Source organism: Triturus cristatus, chromosome 6 (assembly GCF_964204655.1).
Source record: "Triturus cristatus chromosome 6, aTriCri1.1, whole genome shotgun sequence".
Taxonomy (NCBI): Eukaryota; Metazoa; Chordata; class Amphibia; order Caudata; family Salamandridae; genus Triturus; species Triturus cristatus.
In genome coordinates this window covers 880264682-880291507 of record NC_140589.1, presented here as the reverse complement: position 1 = coordinate 880291507, position 26826 = coordinate 880264682, and the positions used below count along the sequence as shown (strand labels likewise).

At 43.1% G+C, this 26826-nt stretch overlaps 1 protein-coding gene across 2 annotated transcripts in view; it reads left to right on the top strand.

The window, feature by feature from the left end:
* Window positions 1-26826, top strand: part of LOC146818003 (uncharacterized) — a 96202-nt gene that overhangs the window by 52576 nt on the left and 16800 nt on the right. Inside the window, exons 5-6 of one of the 2 annotated variants that reach the window (XM_085611479.1) lie at window positions 2137-2250; window positions 24339-24416. In XM_085611479.1, coding sequence (XP_085467605.1) covers window positions 2137-2250; window positions 24339-24416 — 192 coding nt within the window. Of the gene's footprint in view, window positions 1-2136; window positions 2251-24320; window positions 24417-26826 lie in introns of both variants that reach the window. The other variant, XM_085611478.1, reaches the window with a different exon arrangement.

Below are 26826 nucleotides of genomic sequence, written 5' to 3'. Positions count from 1 at the left end.
AGTATAGAGTCAGCATTAAGTCTTTGCAATGAAGACTCTCAGCAAATGGAGCATTACAGAGAAGAGCAATATCAAAATTCCCAAAGGAGTAGCAACATCAGTATAGAAATGTACAAGCATTCCTAGTAGCATCAGAAAGTCTTCTGGTTGACCCCCAAGATCAGGGGTTTATATTTGAAATCTTCTCATAGAACAAAATAGAAAGTGCAGATTCATCATGGTGTGAGTAAATGCATTACGTTATTAAAAAACCAGAGCACAGTTTTATTAAATGTCAGATTGCCTTAGCACCTAGGCACTATCCTCAGTGCTTAATTTGTAAAACAAAAATAAGTGCCAGGGCCCTCATCTGGAGGAATTTGCAGCTTTCATCGCACATTGCCCCTGCTATTGCAGCCAATGACAGTAGAAACAAACCTACTAACCACCACACTCTTACACGTGGGACAATTCAGACTATTCCAGGCCCCCAAAGCTATTAGAATGGCTTGGGTGGCAGGTGTTTGTCAATTTTAAAGTACATTGAATTATTAAACAACTGTTGTTGTGCTCGTCTCTAAATAGGACAAAGAGCGCCAGCATGTGGCAGACTGACATAAGAGCCGGTGTTGGCAACGAAGTGCTGGTGCTAAGCACTGGAAACGACTGGCACAAATTAAACACTGTTCTATCTTACTACATGAATATTGATTCTGCCCACTGTATGCTTATGTCATCCAGAAATGGCAGGACAAAGCAGTTACATGAACAGCAGCAAACTATTATGAATGAACTGGACACAGTGAGCTAGCAGAAGGTCTATGAGAAAGATACAGTATTGGGATCAAGTTAGGAAAATTTCATTGAGAACAGCAAGAACAGTGTCAATGGAAATAAACAAAAATGGCTCTACTTGACTGTGTGCTGCAGAAACAACGACAGTGAAATGTGTAGGTGAAAAAGCCAGAGACATCCATTTTGAAAAAGATGGCATCTGGGCCTAAATTGTGGCCTAGTTAACAAAAACACACTTCTACATATCATAGGAAAATTGTTTCAAAGACAACAACACTATATTATTGTAAACATGTATAATCAAGAGTAAATCCACATTCTCCATGTTCTTAATGATGCACAAAAATATAAATACACAAAAACTCAAAAAATAGTATGTTATAATTTGTCTTACATTCATATTCATGTAATATTTTAAGAATTATGTATGGTTTATTTTGGAATCTGAACTTCAGATACCCCTGTTAGCTACAGTCTTTATAAAACCGCTGTCACCCCAAATATTACACTCCTTTAAGTCGAATGAGATAGAAGACCTTCATTTCCCCACCTATTCAGTAAAATTTTAACTTTCAAATCTAAATTTTACTGAGCAGCCAACATAGATCTTCATCTCCTCTTTGCCAGCAGCATATACTAAACTGTAAGGTGGAAAAGTGTTGCCTACCGCTGATCCATTTTATCTATCAATATTTAAAAATTCTTCAGATTCCAGTTGAACATCGTTTTTGTTCTGCTTTTATGGCTCCCACCACTGGTACACAATACCATATGTCTGAACTTTAACTAAGAAAAATGAAAAAGGACAGTCTCATTCATATAGAGAAAGCATTGCAAATCCTGTCATTCGTCTATGGGACAATCATATCAGATAGATTATAAAAGCCCTTTCTTATAGTCACCACCTCCCGGCAATGGCTTCACCATTTAAACGATTCAATAAGCATTTAATGGTTAGTGATGTTTTTCAATGGAATATTTAGTGACCACATAATGACAATTATTGGTCCTGAGCTAAAGAGAATGCTGTTCCTACTGAATTGGAAGGAGGAAAAGGGTGTCAGGCTGTCCCTAGGTGGCCGGTGTGTGTTGTCAAATGGACTTATATAGGGATAATTCTTGATCCTTCTAATACATTTGTGCGCATTCCTCCATTCTTTGTCTTTGGAACTGTCTGTCCTACTTACAGCAGCCCACTTGGACCCCTGCTTGTATAAATGACCCCCTTTGAGCTTAGAGTTCTTTTGATTCCCCCGCTAAATTTACTTGAGGCATTTACATTTTTTAACATATGGTTTATTCTTAAATGGAAACTAAGATTGTTTCATGTGACTACAAATAAAAGATGTTCTGTATTCACAGGTGAGATGGTTGCAAATTCAGATTTATTATTTAAGATAAAAAGAGAAGAAAGTCTTTATCTGTCGGATACTCAGGACCTGAGCGAAAATGAAAGTAAAGACCATCATGGCGCAGGTCAGAAAGAAAGTATTTTTTGTTGTTACTTGCCCTTTTGATCTTTTCAACCACAGTTAAATCCATACACATTTGTTTTCACTAAACCTTTGCTAGTGCTTCTGTCTGCTGTTTTTCTCTCTGGGTTCTTATTTTCTGTTCTATAAGCCCCTGCTAAACTCTCAGTGGATGTTGGGGGTGTCAAGTATTCTCCTTACATGCTCTCTGTGTTCTCTAACCTGATGCATTCCAAGCGACCCTTAAGTATCATGCCACAGCAAGCAGCATATTAAAAACTACCCATCTGGCAGAAATGCAACCATCTTTTGAAATCCCTTAAATTGATACAATTTTCCCATTCTTCCTAAGCCTAATACAAAACACTTGAATATGATATACTATGTTTTAAACTAACACTTGCTAGTGCAGCTTGTGGGGAGCTTCTGGTGTCTTTTCCTTTACTTAGTTGTGAACATTTCATGCATGTTGGCATTGCCAGATGTCTCTCTCGGGAACTTCTTAGTTTTGACAGAAATTATTTGCCACACCTTTGGGGACTAGAACTGTTCACCACAGGGGGAGGTATTTTCTATTCATAAACAGGATTTAATCTTATTTTTGGGGTCATCATCATCGTAGTCATTTAAGTATTAAGACATTTTTACTGATGGAAGTGATTCTTCCCTCTTTTGGTGTCCTCATTGCAGTCACCGATGACATCAGAAGTATCCGCAACCGAGGAGAAACGTCCACACATCCTCCTCGACTTCTCCACAGCTTTTGATACGGTCTCCCACAAGTCACTCGTCAGAATGCTTCAGCACTTGGTTATCTGCGGACCGGCTCTTAAGTGGCTATCCTCCTTCCCCAAGGACAGAACTTAATGAGTTAGACTTGGCCCCAACACCTCAGAACCCAAAAAACACATCTGCGAAGTCCCTCAAGGATCATTGGTCAGGCCAACTCACTTCAACGTCTAGATGGCAACTCTCCCGGACCTTGTTAGAGCCCATGGCATCAACATAGTATCCTACGCCGATGACACACAGCTTATCCTCTTCCTCACCGACTCAACAAACACTGCCAAAGAAAACTTCGCCGGCTGCATGAGCAACGTCGCTACTTGGATGAAAAACAACTGCCTCCAGATCAACACAGACAAAACAGTAGTCCTAATATTTAGCAACTTCCACTGGGGCACCTCCTCTTTGTGGCCTGCCAAACTTGGCCCCCACCCACCAATGCGGATCATGCCAAGTTCCTCATGTTCATCCTGGACACCAACCTCTCCATGAGCAGACAGATCAATGCCATCTCCTCATCATATTTCTAGATCCTGCAACTGCTACGCAAGATTTTCAAGTGGATCCCACTGAACACCAGACGAATGGCCACCCTGGCTGTTATCACAAGTAGACTTGATTACGGAAATACCTTCTACATCAAACTACCCAGAACACTGCCACCAGACTGTTATAACTTAAGTGTTACTATTTCTTTCCCTTAGCTACGCCTTCCCTACTGCTCAGCCAGGATGAGTGCTGGAGTGCTTGGTGATGATTGGAATGCTGAATGTTTGGTGATGTCACAGAATGCTTGGATGCCTGTGGATGTGCTGAATGTCAGTTGGAGCTTGCAGGCTGAGCAGCAGGGAGGATGTTCCTGGTGGGGCTATCTTCTATTTACCATCTTCTACTTACTTACCTGAAACTTACCCTGTAACTAAGCTTGAATAAATCAACCTTATATTATACACCTCGGCTAGTGGACTTCCATTTACAAAATTTTTGGCAACGATTTGAAACAAGAACCTGTGTGTATTGGAATATCAACTACATTTGAAACTGCTGTGGAAACTTGAATCTTTTAACAAAGAAAACTGATGATGAACTATACTACCAAAACTACTAAACATGTGCTAAAGAAGCTTGAAACTTGGAGGAAAAGAACGCCCTACTAGCCCCACCAGTGTCCTTTATCAACTGGACAGCCTGTTTGAGGCGTATCCTCTCCCTTGCATCAAGGAATTTTGTGAACATTGCTGTGCTGCTGCGGATTTAAGTGTGCTTTGAGGCGCAAGAAGATACTGAGTGCTGATCTAAGCACTGATTTAGGCTTTCTACTTTAAACTTGGGTGTGCCAACTACGTGTTCTTGGAGGCGGTGTTTTTATGAAACCAGCAACTGCGTGAGTTTTTATTGAGGAGTTTTGGTTGATTCTGCACTGGAAGGAAACTTGCTTGACACTTTGCCAACGTGACGTTTTCATTTGATTGTCAGCAAGCTACTGACGGTTTGGTTTGCACCGCAACTTTTCCTTGGCATGTTTCCCTGTTTGGTGTGCAGAAACGATTCTACAACTGCGAGCATTTCCACATTAGTCTTGGTGCAGGCTGCATGAAGAGGCCATGTAGGGTGAGGCTATTTCTGTTTTTTATTTGCCCTGTTCTTGTCGTACTAGTACAATGGAGCTTGTAAAACCGCCACCCTGCAGTTTGAATTTCGAATAGTGCGTGTGCATCTCACCTCATTCGTGGAGTCTCGTGGAGTAGCGAGGTAGCCTCTGTGACGATGTCATTGTTGCCTGGCTGCTGAGGGACGCTCTGCTGCGATGACGCGCCATGAGCCATCCTGCACGGTGTGAACTACGTGAAACCATCTTGGGATTGAAGCTAGATTGTTGTTAGCGGCCTGTTGTTACCCTGCATCTGAAGATAATTAATCATGCATCAAAGCTCCACTGCAGAGTTTGTTCTTCTCTGCTGCAACCTGACGTTGTGGAAACCGATGGACACATTTATTTTATTTTGAAGGTTTTGTATAGCGCGAACAAGACTCTTGCGGGTATCAGAGCGCTTTACAGTGCAGAAGTCAGTAATAGAAAAACACACATAAAGAGAAAAAGGTGAGTCTAATACAAGATAGTCACTAATACTACATGCATGAAAAATATTACAGTGGTATATGGTTAGTTCAGGTAAATTTTGGCCATGAGAATAGCTTTCACTTCTTTTTGAAGAATGCGGTAGAAGCATTCTGTCTTGTTTCTGGGGGCAAAGTATTCCAAATCCTGGGAGCCATTCCTGAAAAGGTGCGGTTGTATGTTTTCTTCTTGACAAATCGTTGTGTTTTCAGTAGAAAATTATAGGAGCATCTGTTGCCACAAGAGAGCACCAGTTTCTGAGCTAGATAACTCGGGTTTTGTGATGTAATGCTTTGTGTGTCATGCAAGCGATTTTCAGCTTAATTCTCACCTTGAAAGGTAGCCAGTTGCGGCCTCAAATGTCAGGGGAGATGTGACTGATTTTTTCGGAGCCTGTGATGAGTCTAGCAGCTGTGTTGATCGAGGCTCTAAGAGGGGCTGATGTCGATCTGGGAAGGCCGCATAGCGTGACACTTCCATATTCCACTCTTAGGATAACTAGAGCTTGAACTGCCTGTTTGAATTCATTTGCGGCAGGAAGGGTTTCAGTCTTCTTAAGATTTTCATTTGAAAATGTGCTCCTTTTGTGGAGGTGCTAATGTTTTTCTGCATATTTAGATTTCTGTCCAGAGTCACTCGCAATGAGTCGACAATGAGGGGTTGACCGTTGAGTGCTGTAAGGTGTTCCATCCAATTGAGGATGGTGGTTGATTGGTTGGGGGAAGGGATTAGGAGGAATTCGGTTTTGAGGGTGTTTAGTTTCAGATGGTTTTCGGCTAGCCAGCTCTGTGTTTTTTGAAGCATTAAATTGAGGGTTTTGATGTCATCAAGTGAGTGGATCTTTATGTAGAGTTGTGTGTCGTCTGCGTACATGTGATAATGGACCTTCAATGAGCTAAGACGATTGGAAAGTGGTTCAATGAACGGGTAATAAAATGTGGGTGAAAGGAATGAACCCTGCGGTACTCCTAAAGTGACTGGGAAGGGCTTGGATAAGGATTGATTAACCTTGAATCTTTGTGATCTATTCTGGAGGAAAGAGGTGAATCAATTTAGAACAGATACAGATAATCCCATTCCATATTTCAAGAGATCAATCAATGTGTTGTGTTTAACGGTGTCAAAGGCCGAGGAAAGGTCAAGCAAGATTAGTAGACCGGCTTAATTTTTGTCAAGGATTTTTAATGCGTCATCTATTATGTGGATCATGGCTGATTCAGTGCTGTGACCTGCATGGAAAGCCGGATTGGTTCTGGTTGAGCAGGTTGATTTGATCTATATGTTTGCTAAGCTGTGTGTGGACAAATCTTTCTAAAAGTTTTGCCAGAGTGGGGATGTTGGATATTGGGCAGTAGTTATTTAGGTCCGAGGGGTCCGCCAATGGCTTCTTTAGGATAGGGGATACCTGCCCTACTTTCAGGATATCTGCGATGGTTCCTTGAAGAAGAGAGGTGTTTATAATCTTGGTCCATAGAGGCAGTAACAGAGGTATGAAGTCTTTTATGCAGTTTGCGGGCAGAGGATCAGTGAAGTGGCTGGAGGGGTTAAGGGCTCTGAGCGTTTTTAATATAGAATCTTCACAGTAGGAGTGGAAGGAGGACCAGTATGCGTTTTTTTTTAGGTTGAATTTTGCAGAGTCTGTGGGTATGGCTCCTAGCAGGGGCCGTGAAGTGCACATATTAGAGTCAGAAATTAAGTTTTTGTTCAGTTCCGTCTTTATGTTTTCTGTCTTCATAGTAAAGAAGGCGGCACATTCCTCGCAATTGGAAGGGGAGTCTGGGTCAACTTGGGGGAGGTGTGGTGCTTCCTTAGATTGAGATTTTATTCGTTCAAAGTAATTTAATTGATGCCTTGATGTGGAATGTAATGATGTGATGGTCAGACCAGTCGCAGGGGAGGATCGAAGGATTGATTCAAGCTGAGTAGAGTCCACTTTGGAAATTACTAGATCGAGGATTGAGCCTTTATCATGTGTGGGGCTGTCACAGATTTGATTCAGGTGAAGGTCAGAGTAGAAAGCTTTTAAGCTAATGACTCCTGGGTCATCAAGGTCATCCCAGTGGAGATTGAAGTCACCAAGGAATATTTGAGTATTTTGTTGGCCATCCATTGTAGCTAGAATATCCATGAGATGTTCTGTGAAGGTGAGGTTATCCCCTGGCGGGTGGTAGAATGAGTTTAGTGAACATATTGGTTTATTATTACTAGAAATGTCTAAACATAGGTATTCACAGGAGGATAATACCGTGCAGTGGGAGCGGTTCACTGAGATATTGCTGCGATGTATGCATGTAATACCACCTCCAGGCCTATCAAGTCTTGTGATGTCGTGATTTGAAGGGGACTAGTATATCTAAGATAGGCATAGATGTTTCATTTATCCATGTTTCGGTCAAAATTAGTAGGTCCGGTTCATTAGTGAGAATGAGGTCAGCTATATCTGCTGCATGTCTTGGGGCCGATCTGCAGTTTATAAGAATACATGTGATGGAGTATGTATGTATACATTCTTAATGGATAGTGCGTTGTTGTAACTACAGTTTACTGACACTGCGTAAGAGACCATTATAGTGTGAAGTCTACAAAGTCGGAGTGCACCCTGTAAACCTCAAGGAAAGTTCCATTCCAGCTACTTTCATATTTATTGTAGCAACATGGAGTTTATCAACCAATATACAGCATGGGTGAGGACTTCGGGTGAGAGATCGCTCACCGGAGTAAATTACTTTCTTTCTGCTATTGTTTGTAATACTTGTGTGCTGCATGCGGAGTGATTTTTCTTGTTACTATTTTGGGTTTCCTGCCTACATGTATTTTACTCTTATGGGTCCCTTTGACGTTACTTGCCTTGTAATGGTGTGTGGAATATGTTGCTGAATGGTTCTTAAGTCTTTTACTCTATATTCGGCTCATTTACTTTTTTCTTCTGCGCCTGTTTCGTGTGCTTAATTTTTGTGTGCTTGTTTGCCTTAGTACAGAGTTGTGGGGTGGTGAGTGCCCCAGCACAGTCTTGTAGGATGGTGTGTACCCTATTACAGTGTTGTGGTGGAGAGGTTTCCCCTGCCTAATATAAAGGAGATGCAAGGCACTATGGGCAAAGGGTGTTTTTTCTCGGTCATTGACCTGCCGATGGCCTACCATCAGGTCGAGTTGCACCCAGAATCAAGACCTCTGACGGCATTTTCTTCGCCGTTTGGGGCCTACATGTTTATCAGGATGCAGTTCGGCCTTGCCTCGGCGGCCTCTATTTTCAAAAAGTAATGCAACAAGTTTTGGAAGGTGTTAGCAATACCCTCTGTTTCCAGGACGATATACTTATGTATGGGTCGACGGAGGAAGAACATGACGTCATCCTCAACACAGTGTGCCAAAGGTTGTCTAGAGCAGGGTTAACTGTGAAACTCGACAAATGCAAGATCAAAGTGACCTCTGTTGATTATCTGGGCCTGATTCAAGCAGTCAAGGATGCCCCGTATCCCTCAAACAAAGATGAGCTGAAATAATTTCTAGGACTAGTGGATACATGTCCAAGTTTGTAAAAAGTTTTGTAGATTTATGTGATGGACTGCGTGAGCTTTTAAAAAAAGACAAAGAATTTGCGTGGGAGGAGAAACACAGCAAGATGGTAGAGACGATAAAGGAACGTATTCTAGAATCACCAGCGTTAGGATCATTTGACACAAAGGAAAAAACCACCCTTACGACGGATGCGTCCAATAAAGGGTTGGGAGCGATGCTTTCTCAAAAAGGTGATGGTCAAGAAACAGTTATAGCATTTGCTTCACGGTCCCTCAACTCGGCAGAAAGGAACTACTCAGTCGTTGAGAGAGAGGCGTTGGCGTGCTTCTGGGCAGTGAATCATTTAACATTTTTCTTGTGGGGGATACAATTTGTCATACACACTAACCACAAGCCTTTGACTTTCATGTTCTCATCCAAAAGTGTGCATAACAATTCTCCACGCATAACAAAATGGGTCCTGGGCCAAGAAAACTACTGCTTCAAGGTGGAATACCTCCCAGGTCCTGAGAACGTATTTGCTGATTACTTGTCCAGGTCACCATTCTTGGACTATTCTAGTGAGGACCAGCTAGATGTTCCTATTTTAGCCATGCATCTCCCTTCATTAACCAAGGAAGAGTGGGATGAGAGTGTGAAGAAAGATAAAGACATGGGTATCATCAAACAGTTCATCCTCAATGGGTGGCCTGAGAGTCGTTCGCAAGTTCCAGATTCAGTCAAAGACTTTTGGGAGGTGAGGTACGAACTTTCTTTGCTGTCAGATGTGATACAGCGAGGGAGCAGAGCAGTCCCACCTAGGGATCTCAGGAACAAAATAATCGACTTGGCCCATGAGGGTCACTTAGGCAGGAGCCTCACGAAGAACAAGGTCAGGGGCTGTTTTTGGTTCCCGAGAATGGACTCCATGATTGAACTCAAAGTTAAGGAATGCATTAGCTGTGCAAATAGTGACAAAAGTAAAATTACACGCAATGCACCCTTATCCCCTGTGGAAGTACCGGACGTTCCATGGACCAAATTGGCAGTAGACATTATTGGTCCAATGGATGTCTTAGGTCCTCAAAAAAGGTTTATGTTCGTTCTAGTAGATTACATCTCCCACTGGGTTAATTTTAAATTCACTTCATCTACCACAACGAGCAACCTCACCTCATTTTTTAAAAGTGTTTTTGTGTATGAGGGTATTCCAGCCAAATTGGTGACAGACAATGGGGTGCAATTTACCTCAGAGACAATGAAATCATTTCTGGAGGATCTTAACATAAGGCATGAGAAGACTGCACTCTATTGCCCAAAAGCCAATGGGTTGGTAGAGAGGGTAAATCGGTTACTGAAAGAACACATCCAATTGGCCATCACCTAATGGGTTCAATGTCGAAGATTCCCTAAGAGAGTGCATGTGGGCATACCACACCACTCCCAATCTCATCACAGGTGTGTCACCCTTTGTTTGCTTGAGAGGTAGGGAACCCTGTACCAAAATGAATCCACATTGGTTGGGTGGTGGAAAAAGAGCAGTGCCTGATATTGAGACGAGTAAAGAGAAGATTTATCAACACCAACGGAAGTACAAAAAGTTGGTATGACCAGAGACATGGGGTCAAGGATCAGGAATACAAAGTTGGTACCACAGTGGTAGTCAAGAAACCCACACATGTCCAACCGGGTTTGAGCAAGTACCACGCACCCCAATGTGTGGAAAGATACTGAAGGAATGTGGTTCGTCTAGGAAATGGACAGACCTGGAGTAAGGACAGACTGGTTGTCTCATCTCAATTGTAACGCACTGTTGTCCTTTTGTTTCCCCTATATAAGGAGATGTGTTGTAACCTCTTAAGTTAATACTCTTCTGTGTTGGTACATTCCGTTTCCCGTCCCTGCCTGCCCTGTTGGTACGGCTGGGATGTGAGCTCACGTTAGAGTGTTGGCAGAGAATGTTGTGTGAGGCTTAGGAGAGCGGATGATCGGATTAGACAGGAGTCACCTCTTACCTGCTTTCTTCATTAATATAACAGATATATACTATGAGGACGATTTACACAAGCATTTATGAGTGTGGAAAATAGTACCACACAAGTACTCTTTTACATACTCTTTCATGCCTTTGTTTATCAGGTCCAAATCTTCGAACTTCCTATTCTTAAAAGTGCAGAGAGGGCACAGTCCTTTCAGTTTGTGCTAATTGTATATGGATATTCCTACTTTATTTCTATTTTAGATGTTTTGTGGCCAAAAAGTATGTAAAAGGGTTCTACAGGAGTAGTATTTTAGGTTCTCTGACAAGCCTTCATGAATCAGCCCTAATGTCTAAACCTCAGGCCCACGTGAACCTTTCTCACAGACACACCAGTGTCAAATACACAAAGCTCTTACAAACACAAACATGTACAAACAGCACCACCAGTTGATATGTGGCTTCCTGTAACTTGCAACTTGCAAAATATGATTGGGAACTCTTCTCCAGTGGCAAAGCTCACCATATGTATGTGTAACGACCCCAGTGGCATAACACAGGAGGTAATTGAAGTTTTTTCTGATAAAATATGCCAATTGGATCCTGAACTCACAATATTTACTTTTAAGTTAACAGTCCTGAGTAGACCAAACACCTTTTAGCAGTGTGCAGCCTTAGCAAGCAGATCTCAGAAGACAGAATATATGTGATATAGTATCCTCTGTTGTACATTAAAAGGATATTGGTCACCGAAGAGTTCCAGGTCCCTTTAGAGGAACAAGGAGAAAGCTGAGTTACTTTATAAGGTTATAGGACTCAAAGGTGACTTACAATATCCTTATTATGTACCGTTTGGGGTACTTTATTCCTTATATTAAATGGTCACATAATCACCTTTCCCACAAACTACTTAAATCCTTAGTGCGTAGCTCTTTCATATGAGAGAGACAGCATGTTTGCAACCATGAAGAATAAAAATAGAAACTAGAGTGTGAAATTAAACACAACAAAAAAGCTGTTAGAGATGTGTTGCAAGAAGACATTAGAATCAGTGTAATACAAGTAGATTTTTTTTACAAAAAGGCACAGTAGCTCGGAATGTGCAGAAACATGCAGAAGGAGTGCAAAAAATAATCATGTTGCCATAAATATCTCCTTTCTGCTTACCACTTTACAGCTAGAACAAGCATTGGCATAGACAATAGGTCTCGCCTTTGGGACCTTATAAAGTGTTTAGCCATGCAACAGTTGCATAACTAAATACTTATAAGGTCCCAAAAGCGAGACCTATTGGCTATGTAAAGCAGCCGCAAAAGTGAAAGTGATCACGACCACACATCAAAGCGGCCGCGCGGCCGCAAAAGTGAAAGTATTCGCGGTAAAGCGCGGCTCACGCACCCGCGCACATGCACAGTAGCACTAGGCTGGCCTGGTAGCACTTTTTGGAGCCCACTCAATAAGTCTCGCCAGACCAGCGCATGCGCTGAGTCAGGCGAGACCTAAAAACAGAGCAGAAGAAAGAAAAGTTTTGTTTCTGTTCTTTAAACAGCTGCTTTAATTATGCTCCATGACCTAACCTGCCTTTCCCCTCACTGCGGTCTCTAGCAGCAGGCTTTGTGACATCAGAACACAACTGTAAAACATGAATTATATCAATCAATCAGGAAATTGTAAGCGCGTACTCACCCGTGAGTGTCTCAAGGTGTTCAGGGAGGGGGCGTGTCTGATGTTGATCGGGAGCTCGTTCCAGGTTATAAAGTTTGCTTAATCTTGGGCGCTGTATAGACTCAATGCATTCCCTCCACTACAAAATTTACATCTGCTTTAATCTTGTGGACTCAAAATCCTCTGTTCCCACGTAGATCTATTTCCTTTGGAATAACTGTTGAACAACAAAAGAATGCATGACCAATTGAATATCCATGCAACGCTGTAGTATGAGAATGCTTCGCAACTTGAAATAAATTGTTAACTCACTTCGATAGTGTGAGCGTCACAGAGACCTCATTCTTTCACCTCCTTTTCAATCCAACAACAGGTTTTGTGGAAAGTCACTCGTAATTTCTACAGAGTCAAAAGAATGTTGGCCTAAATTGAAAATGCTGAAATGTGTATGTGCAAACAGCACGCGCTAGCAATTAGTGACCCCAGCAGGGAGGAGTAGTGCTCTCTTTAATGCATCTGTGATATTTTGTTAGCACTGTTAACTGAACCGTTTCCATAATCCTTGGACCCCTGTAAGGCTGCCTTTGAATACCATGCAGGTTTCACCTACTGTATTGGCCAAATGCATCTGAAAATGTCCCATTAAGCCACATCCTTTTTTAAAATTTATCTTAGGCATCGAACCCCTAAACCCATATGTCTGTCAAGTATTTTTTAAACTCAGTGCCAGTTTTCACCAATGTTAACTGCACCATATGATTTAATCCTTGTCAATTTAAAAATGTTTCCTTAAAAGTACTTAAAGCAAGGTAAAAGGAAGGAAGAACTACTCATCATGAAACTAATAATCCGCCCGTTCAAGGGATTTGGGGCGATAACTGGGAGAGTTGGGTGTTTATTGTGCTTTCATTAAGTCCTAGCATAAGCGATAGTGAGAAAAATGGTTGGAATAGTACTGTTGTTCAGCATCCTTAAACATCAGATGAAAACATCACAGTTGTCACCTGGTCATCAAAATTAAACGATCCAGTTATATACAATTGATTTGCCTAAATTATATTACCATTAAAGGCCAATATCTCTTGTTGTTAGTTGGAGAACTGCTTGATCAGGAATTTTTTCTTAGTTGGTTTTGGGAGGAACCTCCAATGTAGTCCGACTGGGTGACTTTGAGTATAAACTGTTGTCATTTCGCTTATGTATTGCAACTGCAGTGTTTTAGGAATTTGACATTGAGATCTTCAGGAAGCCCTTGGATGTCCATCTTGACATTTAGTTACATGGCATTCATTTGCTCCCATAATCTGATTGATCATTAACAAGATTTAAGGTTGTTTTATAGTGACTCTGGGAGGGTGATCATTAAGTGATCTGGGAAAATGTGAGTTCTTTGTGCACCAGGAATCTTCATTGGGATATGTCATATCCTCTGGGAGCACAGACATAGATTGCTATAAGGGTAAGGCTATTAAAGAGTGGCTTCAACATAGGAATATGAAAGACATTCAAAACCTGAAGGTATTTACCAATTTCTGTATAAGAACTAATGCAGATTATGCCAACTTGGTATCTTCCTTAGAAAGGAGATTTAGTCAAAAACATAAATCAGGAAATAGCGGGGTCGTGGCCAAGCAAGATGGCTGAGCGGACGTGAGCCGCATCAGCTCCGGAGCCCCACGATTGCCACGAGCTGCTAAAAGCACACATAGAGGACCGCAAAGCATGTGGTCTTGACCAGCGGAGTCCCGTGTTGACCGGGAACACCGAGATCAACCAAAAACAGGTGGTGGAGGCTCCATTAGGACGGATTTGCCGCGGGGCAGAGAGAAAGAGAGGCGGACCTAAGATGGCGCTGAGAAGCGCGATCGGCGGCATCACAAAGGCAGTCCTAATCGACCGCAGTCCTTCCTGTTCCCTGGTCCCATGCAGAGAGAGCTACGTCTGCCTACCCCGTCCCGCAGAAACATAGAAGGAGCTGGTCGAGGCTCAGCATCATGCGCCCACAATGCAAGGAGTTAGACCGGAGCTGCGGGGCACATTTGAGTCTTGGCGGGAGAACGCAGCACGCCAGCAGCCTCAACTTGAGCCAGAGGTGAGCGAGGCCCAGTGGCAGTGACAGCGGGAGCAGAACGGGCAGAACTGGGAGGTCCTCCGGGTGTTGGAGCAACTTCAATGGGGCTGCAATAGACAGGCCTTCGGTAGGACGGTGCAGGTAAGTCTTGCGTGACCTTAAGATGGCACCCGATTAGCGGAGGCCTCCTGGTGCGACAACATTGACTGCACATCTGTGTTTGACGGTGCTGCGTGAGTGAAGCTACAGCCCCAACAGCAATTACCTTGGAGGGAGGAGATGAGGCCTTGCCACCCCGGGCAGGAGGAAGCAGCAGGATCTACAGCACCTGACCCTAAAATGGCCCCCACAGTGTAATCCATATCAAGGGCCTGGCTACAACCGGACTCTCAACACACATGCTAAGGTAACACACTGGAGGCCTTTATTCAGAGGGGCGAGATTGGGCCTGGTCTAATTTGACACAAGTCACTGCCCTTAAACCACCAAAAAAGTGACAAATAAGGTCTCCAGCTATTTCGCATCAACAGAGAAGGTACTTTATCCCACCGAGGGGGACCAGACGTACAAAATGGTGCTCACCAGGTAAGATCTGGTGGCGTCCCTTCGGGACTTTAAATCAGAACTCTGCCTAGAAATTAAGCAGGATCTTCAGGCTTCCATAGACCAACTGAAGGCCAATCTCACCGAGAAGATGACGACACTTCAACACGACGTAGATGCAGTAGGTTCCAGAGTACTTGAAGTGGAGGAACAGACACCAGAGCTGGACGCTTGCTCATCTAAAATACAGGAAACGCAACAGACTGTCCAGACTCAGCTTCACCAAGTGCTTATGAAGGCAGATGACCTAGAAAACAGGTCGCGGAGAGAGAAAATTCGAATCCGGGACCCGGAAGAAGGAGCGGAGGGACCGGACCTCGAAGCCTTCGTAGAGGGCCTCTTCGCCGAGATCCTGAGTCCTCCTAAGATGAAACTCAAGATAGAACAGGTTCATAGAGTGGGGACCCCCACAGGCAGGGGAGCGCAAGCGCACCCGGATGTCCTTATCAAGAAGCACTCCTTCAAAACAAAAGAAGCCATCTTGAGGCCTGAGAGTCCTCATTTCAGGGTTACAAGTGTGCCCCCTTTCAGGACCTGGCGCCCTCCACCCTGACACGCAGGCAACTGCTTCGTCCAATCACCGCCAAACTACGAGAAGATAAGATAATGTGCGCTACCGCTGGAACTTTCCCTTTGGTGTAGCTTTTGATATAAGAACAAAGCCCACCACATTTCAGACCTGACAGAAGGACTGCGCATTTTGGGTCTTCCGCTCCCTGATGATGACAGTGGCTCTGACTCTCCGAAAGGAACAGGTGTGACACGGAGAGAAGGCCGGCCTTGGCACACCGTCTCGAAAAGCAAGACAAACCAAAATTGAGGACATTAAAGTTGTGGGTGATCCGTACACGCAGATAACCACGGACAATCACTACAGCGGCACTACGTCAGGACGCTTGATATTTGGGTCATGGCGCTGCAGAAACGACGAATGCCCATGCTTGGGTAACAACAGGCTGCAACAGACTGATTTTGGCGATAGTCCCGATCCAAATGTTCTCTATGTTCTTAATATACAACTGTAGGGGGGTCCGGGCCTTGTCCGTACTGCCCAGAATTACACTACTCTACTTTGAGAAGAACGAGCTGGGAGCTTGTTGGCTCTTCAGCACAGAGTTTCCGGGGGGGTTGGTTATTTCTTTGGGGGCAGGGTACCTGGTGGTGGTGAGGGGGCGCAGTCAGCTTATGCTCACGCAGGGGGCAGTAAGTCTGTGGCTTTGGGACCATTCAAGACACGTGAAGAAATGGTGGGGGAGGCTCGAGGGAATGAGCGCAGCTCACGAGGGGAGGTCAGAAGGGACGCGGTGAGGGGCCACTTTTCCCAATGGTTTCCATAGCTTCATGGAACGTTAAAGGCGTGAACTCGCCACACAAGAGGCAAAAAATATGGAAATATCTTAATGACCACCATTTTGAGGTAGTGGCGCTGCAATAAGCGCACCTCAAAAAGTCCGAAGCTTCGGCTTCGTCACAGAAACTATATCTACAAATCGTGTGCTAACACCAAACAAAAAGGAGTTGCTCTCCTCTTCCGTAGCACTGCAAAGTTCCAACCCGAAGCTATAAAGGCCGACCGGGAGGGGAGAGCAATTATGGTAAAGGGGAGGCTAAAGGAAAACCTCTGTACTTTTATTTCTATCTACACCCCCACTAGAAATCAAGCAATATTCATGTCCTCCGCGCTGGACTTGACCAGCGAGTTTGCAGAAGGCCCCGTGGTTCTCCTAGCAGATTTTAACTTGACCTGGGATGCAGATTTAGACCGCTCCCAATCTCACAGGACGGCTATCAATGGCTTCTCCAAAGGGGTTAAACAGAAAATACACACGTTAGGCCTACGCGATGCATGGCGTACACTACATCCTACTACCAAGGATTACACCTACTTCTCTCACGTCCACCAGTCTTACTCATGGATAGACTACATCTTCGTCAGTCAGGCGTTACTAGGACCTTTGCGGGCGGCTCGGATACTCCAAATTTCGGTTTCCGAGCATAGCCTAGTGTCCATTAGTTTAGCATGGGGCATTGCAAAGCCAGGCACATCTAGATGGTACTTTCTGGCCTCGATTACCCGGGGTAAACTCCTACGAGACGAATTGAGGGCCTCCCTCATTGAATACTTTGAACTAAATCTCCCACAGGCCACTTCGCCCCAAAATAATTAGAATGCATTCAAAGCCTTATTAAGGGGTAAATGCATCCAACTTAACGCAGCCCTGAATAAACAGAGGACGAAGGAAAAAGTAGCGCTTGAGGGGGAACAAGAGAAAGCCCATAAGATATCGCCTACCCGCGCACTACAGTGACAGCTTACCACGCTAAAAGGCACACTTCGATCCATTTATAATAATAGAGCCGAATATACACTACTAAAACTAGGGCAGACATCGTATGCCCTCGGCGATAAAGCGGGATCCCATTTAGCTAGGCAGCTGCGGGAGAAACGGGAACGCAACTACATAGGGGGCATCCAGGATGAGGACAGTTGCATCACCCACTCAGACGAAACAAAAGCAAACATCTTCAGTAGATTTTACGGGGACCTTTAACTCTCCAGATACAACCCTGCAACAACATTACTTGGACTCGTTGGAGCTCCCCCACCTCCCCCCAGTGGAAAATGAACACCTAAATGGACCAATCACGGCAGAGGAAGTCGGGCAGGCTATCGAAAAACTTAAACTTCACAAAGCTCCAGGGTCTGATGGCCTGACGGCACAGTTCTATAAATGCTACGCATCAGAGCTCAACCCCCACCTCACTGAGCTGTTGAATGCGATAGCTGAGGAAGCCGAAGTATCGACCTCGAGGGCGGAGGCGGTGATATCCGTTATTCCTAAGCCAGGGAAAAATCCTCAGAGCTATGCCTCTTATAGGCCCATTGCCCTACTAAACCTCAATGCAAATATTTACCCTGCGATTTTGGCTGCCAGGGTAGAAGACCTAATGCCCACACTAATCCACCTTGATCAATCAGGCTTAATAAAGGGAAGGCAAACGCATGATAACATTTGACGAACCATACACCTAATTGAGAAAGTCTCCAAATTTAAACTCCCTGCTATTCTTGTGGGTCTCGATGCTGAAAAAGCTTTTGACAGGGTGGATTGGTCATTTCTCTTCCTTACCATGGAGAAGTTCGGCTTTGGGGATAGATTTCTTAATATGGTCAGGGCTAACTACAAACTCCCGCACTCCCGGGTACAGGTCAATGGATACTCATCACTCCCCTTTGCCCTTAGCAGAGGCACACAACAGGGATGCCCGCTCTGCCCTCTTTTATCTGCTCTTAGCATCGAACCACTTGCTGTTCAATTCCGAGCAAACAAGGGTATACGTTTTGGGGGTACAGAACACAAAGCATCACTCTTTGCGGATAATATTCTGCTAACACTCACGGAGCCTAGCTCCTCACTTCAGGCTGTGCAGGTGGAACTAGGGAAATTTGAAGCGGTGGCGGGTTTTAAAGTGAACCTATCAAAATCCTTCATACTAAATCTCACTCTTCCCGAGGGCGAAGCAACTAGACTAGGAGGCCAGACCTCCCTGCAGTGGGCTAAACATTCCCTTTTACATTTGGGCATCCAACTCACCCCCAGAATAGAAGATCTATATAATGCCAACTACCCCTCTTTGATGACGCAACTTCAACAAGACCTTAAGAGATGGAGGCCCTTATACATCTCCTGGCTTGGGTGGATAAATGCTGTCAAATTTACAGTATTACCAAAACTCCTGCATCTATTCCAGGTGCTCCCAACTGACCTTGATCGTGATCTCTTGCCTCGATTACGCTCGCTCATCACCAAATGTATCTGGCAGGGGGAGGGCACGCATTCCTTTTCATGTGCTCTGACACCCAAAGAAAGAAGGGGGGGGGGGTGGCATTACCGGACTTTGCACTTTACTATCAAGCGGTTCAGTTACGAGTGATTGTAGAGTGCTCCATGAGGGAATCTGACAAGGATTGGCTCCATATGGACAGGGCGATAGTGGGCAGAACAATGTGGGATGCCCTATGGAAACAGAGAAAGGACAGGCCAGCCAATGCATATCTCAGCACCCCCACGCGAACCGCACTCAAAGTCTGGGACGAGATCACGTGAAGGGAGGGCTGGACCTCTTTCACTTCCCCATATACCCCAATTCACTTCAACCCTGCCTTCCCACCTGCACTGCTAGAAGGACCCTTTGACCGATGGAGAGAAGGGGGCTGCCTAATGATATCTTGCATGTTCCACAATTTTGATGTGTTGACAATTGAGAGCTGCAAAAGGGATTTCCAGGTCCCGTAAAGTGAGCACTATCACTATCTCTGGCTTAAACATTGGGTCTCCCTCCCACAAATAAGAGATGCCACCACTAGAGAACATACAGTGTTAGAGAAACTGGTACGGAGGGCAGGTTCCATGAAGGGACTAATTTCTCCACTGTATGCCATACTATTAGCAACGATACACGCTCCACGGGCGCGATACATGCCTTTCTGGGAACAGGTGATAGGAAAGGGACATTACAGAGGAGGAGTGGAAACACATGTGGGGAGACCTTTCTAGACACAACCACTCTGTGGCTCTTAGAGCGGCACACTATAAGACACTCCTCGCCTGGTACCTTTATCCCGCTAAACTCAAACACATTTTTCCAGACAGCTCAGATCTCTGTTGGTGGGGCTGTGGCCTACAAGGGGACTTTCGTCACATCTGGTGGGACTGCCCTGGAATCCGTGCTTTTTGGGCAGAAATACTTTCACACATCAAAGACATGCTGGGGTACCCATAGAGGGAGATCTGCTGGGCATTAGGGACCCTGATCTTGAACACCAGTCTAAAGCAGACAAGGCTATAATGTGGGCATGCTTGGGGGCAGCAAAACTCACAATACCAGCAGCGTGGAAGAATAAAGACACACCAGCGATATCGCTGTGACATTCCTGCCTATGGAGAATCCTCACCATGGCATGGCAGGCTAATATTTTCAGAGACGAGTACAAGAATTTTGAGTTTAAATGGGGCCCATTGGTAACCTTTCTGTCCCATGGCTTGCTCTCGGCGGTATCCCCCCTTCGATATGAGCTATGCACCTCTTTCAGTTCTAAAATGGGTTGGAGGAAATCTCTAGATAACGCCAGATGAAGCAGTAGTGTCCCATTAAGAAACGGTTGTTGAATTCTCGCAGCCTTACCCCTAAGACATATCCGAAGACCTGACTAGTGACTGCAGAGATACCACCACCACTGGGGAAGCGGAGGAGGGAGGGGTAGGAGGGGTTTGTTTCATGTTTTAGTTTAAAGGGTTACCCTTACTGTTTGTCGTATAAAAACAGGCATTCTTTGGAGTGGGGTGGCGACGGGACCTCTCAACATGTGAAAATGGACTCTGGACTGGACTGGACTGGACTCAAACTAGCAGATTGTATAGGCTCGAGGTCCTGCGCACTCTACTGTGTAATTTGTGGTACTTGATTGCAGTGCTGAAAAAAAAGAGTTTTGAGAAAAAACATAAATCAGAACAGTTGAAAGCTGCAAATGAGCGTAGTTTGTTCAGAAAACAAATAACTAAGGGCCTTATTAGCCTGAAATAACAAACCTGGTGCTGGTCTCTAAGTAGTAGGCCAGGCGATACAGAAGATGGCCCACAATTTCTTTGTTATGAGGTCCACTGTTGTACTAAATTGTAAAAAGACAAAATGTAAATTTAAAAGCATTCAGGAACATAACAACAAACAAAAAGTCCACTGCAACAGTCCTACCGGGTCTACATTTCCCAAAAAAGAACCCATAATCTTTGTCGTCTCTTTTAATTCTTGTTGTCTCGATTCTTTCCACTATAAAGCACATAGAGATGGCATATAAAACATATGGCTTTTACACCTTGACTTTGTTTTTAAACTCTGTTAGTGTAGTCTCACAGCAACAGTCCTCAGAGGGACTACATTTCCCATGTTTCCTGGTCCAAGTGATCAGTTACTATCTAACGCGACGCTATACTCACCGACACGCGGTCCTTTAAAAAGATGTACCTGGCTAAACTCTCCTCCTCTCGCTGGGCACGCCACATTTGGGATGCATTTACAACAACCAGGTATTTATTCTGCAACTGTGACCGACCGCAGGTAGGGAAACATTGAACCCTACCTTGCCAATTTTAGTCTCCAATGTGTATCTGGAGGACAGTATGTCCTGTAGATTGTTGCAGTTTCTTGTGTAACTTGGAAGGCCTGCCCACTTGATGTAGCTACCTCGCCGGTTTTAGTGTGGTGGGACTGATTAGTTGTGCTGATCTGGGTGTATTTGTCCACTGTGACTTGTTTGAGTTGCAGATTATTTATCTTTCACCATATTGACCTCACAGACTTGCCCCAGTAGCTACTCTATGGAAGTATGTGCTTTGCAGTGGTGTAAAGGTTATGGTTATAGTACCTTCAAATACATTTAATGACTCAATCCTAAAATAGTAATGTTAGATCCAACTTTAGTAGGAAAGAGGATTTATCATTATCATTCCAATAATATGAAACACAATATAGCTACTCCTTTCTAATCAGGAATTACAACCTAAAAGTGTATTAAGGAATTCTCAATGTTAACCTATGAGGGTAGTAGGCCTCACTGCAGTGAAAAATGAATTTGGGCGTTTGTCACTACCAGGACATGCAAAATCTAAAAGTACATATCCTACCTTTTACTTACACAGCACCTTGCACTATGGACTACCTATGGCCTACCTTAGGGGTGACTTATACATAAACTGCACACACTGGCCCTCCAGTGGCAGGCCTAAGACAGGTATGAAAGGCTGCCTTATGTGGGTTACACAATCAGTGTTGCAGGCCCACTATTAGCATTTAATATGCAAGCCCTGGGTATATGGTATACCACTCTACAAGTAAATTGAATATGTCAATTGTCTATACACTAACGTTAACATGTATAGGGGAGAAACACATGCACTTAAGCACTTGTCAGCAGTGGTAAATTGCTCAGAGTTCTAAGGCCAACAAAACAGATCAGCAAAAATTTGAGGTAAGCAGGCAAAAGGCATGGCGAAAGGCCACCCTATGGTTGACGGGTCTAACAATGATCCATCCCTACCAAGATTCATCATGGTGAGAGAGGTGTTGTTAATCCTCCTCAGGATGTATAGCGTGTTGTTTTGGGAGGGGGGTTATTTGAAGGGAGAAAAATTTTACAGGAACTTCATGGAGCTCCATGTGGTGTTCTAGATAAAGCTCCTTACATTATAGCCCACATGCCCCATTTCTCCTCAAGAAGGCCTTTCCTAGGGTAATGCTGAAGGTCTTTAGTGACATGGCACCTCCTAGCCCGGGAGCTGTCATGTACCTTTAAGCTGCTTTTTTGCATGATCTTTTCAGTCATAAATTCACTAAGCTGTATGAATAAAGAGATAAACATTATGACAGTTTTAAACAGTCATTTTTGACTATGGTGGGGACTTTGCAAAGATTTCATGATCTCCTGTTTATTGAGAAAAGGTTGAAATAAAAATTTACCAAGATTCAGAATAGATTTAATGACATGAAAAACTGTCCTTTGTCAGAAATGTATATAGCTATTTTTACAAACTGGGTTTGTTATTAAAAAGCCATATCCCAAAAAGCCCACCATTTTACATAAGCAAAGAAGGAGCTTCATTTTTGGGCAGTCGTGATGTCTGGGTGTGACCAGCTTCAATGGCTAAGCTCAAGATGCATACATGCTGTCAAGGGACTATTGTTCAGCGGTCGGTCTGCTACAAGTCTCTTTCATCTTAAAGGGGCCATCCAGTGAATGATGGCATACCTATTCTTGGTGAGAGTTAGAGATGCAAAAACGTTATTTTATCTACACTTGATGGCCCCTTAAAGAGGATGCAACAGCTTTAGGCATTCTTCATGGTAACAGACTGTCTCTGTGGGCAAGCCAAACTAATGGTCTCAGATTCATAAGACACCATGAAGAACCCGAATACTTTGAATGGGAGCCATTATAATTCATGCTAGACCCAGAAATTTGGTTATTTCCCACTATGGTCAAGGCATACATTTAAATCATTGGATTGACTTCCATCCACAGACCAGGTCTCATGTAATTCCATAAAGAGTGTCCTATTTAGAATAATGTATTTCATCATCATCATCCAAACAATTTATTGCTGACTATAGTCTCACATTATATATGCAATAATTAGTCTGATAATGACATTGACAATGGAAATACCTTTTTTGGGGGGACAAAAATGGTATGCGGTCTTATTCCTCGCTGGTTTCTGAATTTGATTTGTCTAAAGCGGACATTCTTAAGTACTTGCAAATTCGGGACTATTTGGTAAAGAAGACAAATGTAGGATTATTAACTCAGAAAAATAATTTACTAGACACAATTAGAGGGTGGGGGAAGTACCCTATATTAACTTCTAATTGATGTGCAGTCTGATAATTTGGGTGCGCAGAATTTAAAAATGGAACACTAGATTATCGCAGGAAGGCGATCTTTTACATGACTCGATTGCTTTAGCTGGAAAAATCCTGGTATCCTCTAGCCTTCAGACGCAACATTATAAGAGACAAACTTGGGCGGGCTGAACACGGATAAATGTACACGGTGTGGGGGAGAGCAGGCTGATAGCCTACATATGTTTTTCACCTGCCCAGAGTTGAAGCTTTTGATTGAGGATAGACGCCTTTTTAACGGAGGTCACGGGAGCACAGATGCAGATTACTCCTACTGTTATGCTATTGGGTGTTCTGGAAGACTCCATGGCTATGCGTAAATTTAGGTATTTGATATTCATAGCCGTCGCGGTGGCTCGATTGTGCATAACCACTCTATGGCGACAGAAAGAACCACCGCCATTCGAAGTGTGGAGAAGAAAGCTATACTTTATCTGTAATTTAGAGTACAGTTTGTACGCTCTCAAGGGGTGGCAAAAAAAGGGAAATTGGGTATGGAAATATGGGGCCCAATAATTGACCATTTGGCGGACACCAGGGCTTAGTTTATAGTTCATAGTTTATATTGCTGGGTATAAAGATTTATGATGTTTCTACCTACTATTCTCATATGGTGTTATATTGTTTTTTTTTAACTTATCATAGGAATAAACTGTTACGTACGTTGAACTTAAGGGGGCTTTATATAATTCTCATTGTTTTTTGTATATTTCTTGCATTTTCCTCTGCCCTCGGACTTTGAAATGCTGTAGAGCTGTTATGATTATTTTGCTTGGTATATGCATACAATGTATTATTGGCATATAAAAAAAAACAAAAAAAAAATGGAAATACCTAAAAGGAAAAATAATAATTTATGTTTCCTCATGACACGTTATCAATTTTTTCATTTAATAACAGAAAATGTTGTTACTTCAGTGATCATTAAAGAAGAAGACAACTGTTCTGTGGGTCGCCAAGGCTGTGCAGGGAACAAATTGGTAAAAGTGCCTACAGGTAAATACACCATAGATCTTTCATTGAGCAAAAGGTGGTTTTGTTGTCTCATCATAACAGTAACTGTCTATGGATCCTTTTTAATTCTTTGCAAAGAGGGGACTCCATCGCAACGGCGACAAAGTTCCATTCACGCCAATACAGCTGTCTGCCTGCTGGATTTAAATGCGGGCAGACCATAGTTTGACAGCAGCAGGGACTGCTCTGTCTCTGCCGTGGTCAAACTTCATAGACGGAGTAAGGGCCGTTGAAGAATTGGCTATATGTCCGCCCACCTAATTTAGATGGGCAGACATAGAGGCATTTTTCAGTGCCTGTCGGCGCCAGGGAAAACATGGCAGTAAAGGGCACCGAAAATTGCTCAATGCCACCCTCACTATTGGAGGAGACTCGAGGGTGGCATTGCTTTTTTTATTTTCAAAAAGAAAATCCTCTTTTTGTTAAATTAGTTTTATAAGCCAATACAAAAAACAAAAGCACAATACATTATAGGTGGAGCAGGACTGATCATACCATAAAATCAATTAGAGTAAAATTGACATATCATAATGATAGTTGCATAAAACTCCAGAGAAAGAAAGGGAGATACAGCATCACATTACAATTGAGTTCATAAAGCTTTTAGGATTACAATAATTCATTAATACATACATAAATAAATAGCGTAAGAATAATATACATAATAATATTACGGCTCATACATCTCATATATCATAACAAAAACCCCTATTGCTGCGCCCAATTTTAACTCAATAAGCCAAACCTATCAGATAGACCTAAAGTGCATCATGCAAAATTAAGACACTTATCCGGAACTTGTGCCACCCAATCCGGTTTTATAATCAACAGTTCTTATTTTATATTTTGAGGATATAGGTCAAGTCCAAGCACAAGACTTAAGAGTTCATCCAATCGGACATCTTGCCCCAGATTCTTTCTCCTAATTGACGTTTCGTGGAACTCTTAAGATAATGGAGACTAGACCCCAGGTTATAAATTTCCAGAAGTCTAGCTCTCCACATTTCATCAGACGGGGGCTCTGTTTTCAACCAGTCTGAGGCAATACATAACTGCAGTTGCCCCAAAAATCAAATACCCTCCTTTACTCAAACTCCGATTGATTTGTGTCTCATCAATCAGTCCTAGCAGCATCATTAGGGGTGTAAGGGTAACAGATGTGTCAATAATATCGGTCAGAAATTGCTCAATCCCCCCTATTAGCTGAGTTAAATAGTTACACATGAAGAACATATGAAGTATTTCCGCCTGTTCAGCCCCTCACTGAGTACATTTACCATCAGCTGCCCCTCCTCATTTATATATTTTTGATGGGGTATAATATAGGTTAAAATTAGTTTTATAGTGTTGTGCCCTCAGATTGGATGACAGTAAAATCTTCTCTCCCATTTCATTAGATTCCTGTATTAGTTCTCCTTCCTGATTAAGTCTCAAATTCCACTTATGATTCAGGACCTCCAAATCATCCATTTGGGTTTCAATGAGCCAGTCATATAAAATGGCAATTCTGTTGCCCCATCTAATTGCCTCAATTAGGGAGTTCTTAGTCATCCTAAAGGCATTTTTCTTTCTACTCAAAAAGTCTCGAATCTATAAAAACGTAAAAAAATCTGCCCTTAACAATGAATAATTTTCCTGTAATTCTGAAAACGAGCTAATCTGAGAGTTCGTGTAAAAATCTATTTTACTTACCCTTTTGTCTTCATCTTTCCATTACTGTATCCCAAAGAATGGAGGCTAATAATATTGAAGCAGACATAGGGGTATAAAAACATATCCTACCAAGCTGAAGGCGTTGTCTAACCTACTTCTAGACTTTATAGGCAGTTGCCAAATCCTTAAATCAAGTTTTTTTTAATAATAACTAGGTTCCAAATTCTTCAGCAAAAACCCCTTTGCTTCTGTACCCATTAACATTTGATATAAAGACTGAGCTTCTCCTGCATCCATATTGTCCGCCCCTGTTAATAAGAGTCTCATATTTTGTAGAAAACAGGCCCAGTAATAAAATGTAAACTTACATATTGCCCATCCCCCGCGAATTCTAGGGAGGGTCATAAATTTCATTGCCCTTCGGGGTTCCCTCTGACTCCATATAAAGCTAGTACAGAGTGCCTGTAGTTTTTGTAGATTGATTTTAGTGTGCTCCTAAGGTACAGACCCAAAAATATATACTTTAGGCAAGATTCTAATTTTTAAAACATTGCACCTTCCAGCTAGTGAAAGATGCAAGCATTCAGCTCTATCACGCTCAGTTTTAATCTTCCCAAGGAGAGGGAGCCAGTTTGCCACCATCAATTGTTCCAAACAAGGTCTGATTTTAACCCCTCAGTATACGGCTTCCTTGACAATCCTTGGGCCATTAAAGAAGGCCTGATTAGTGCAGATAATC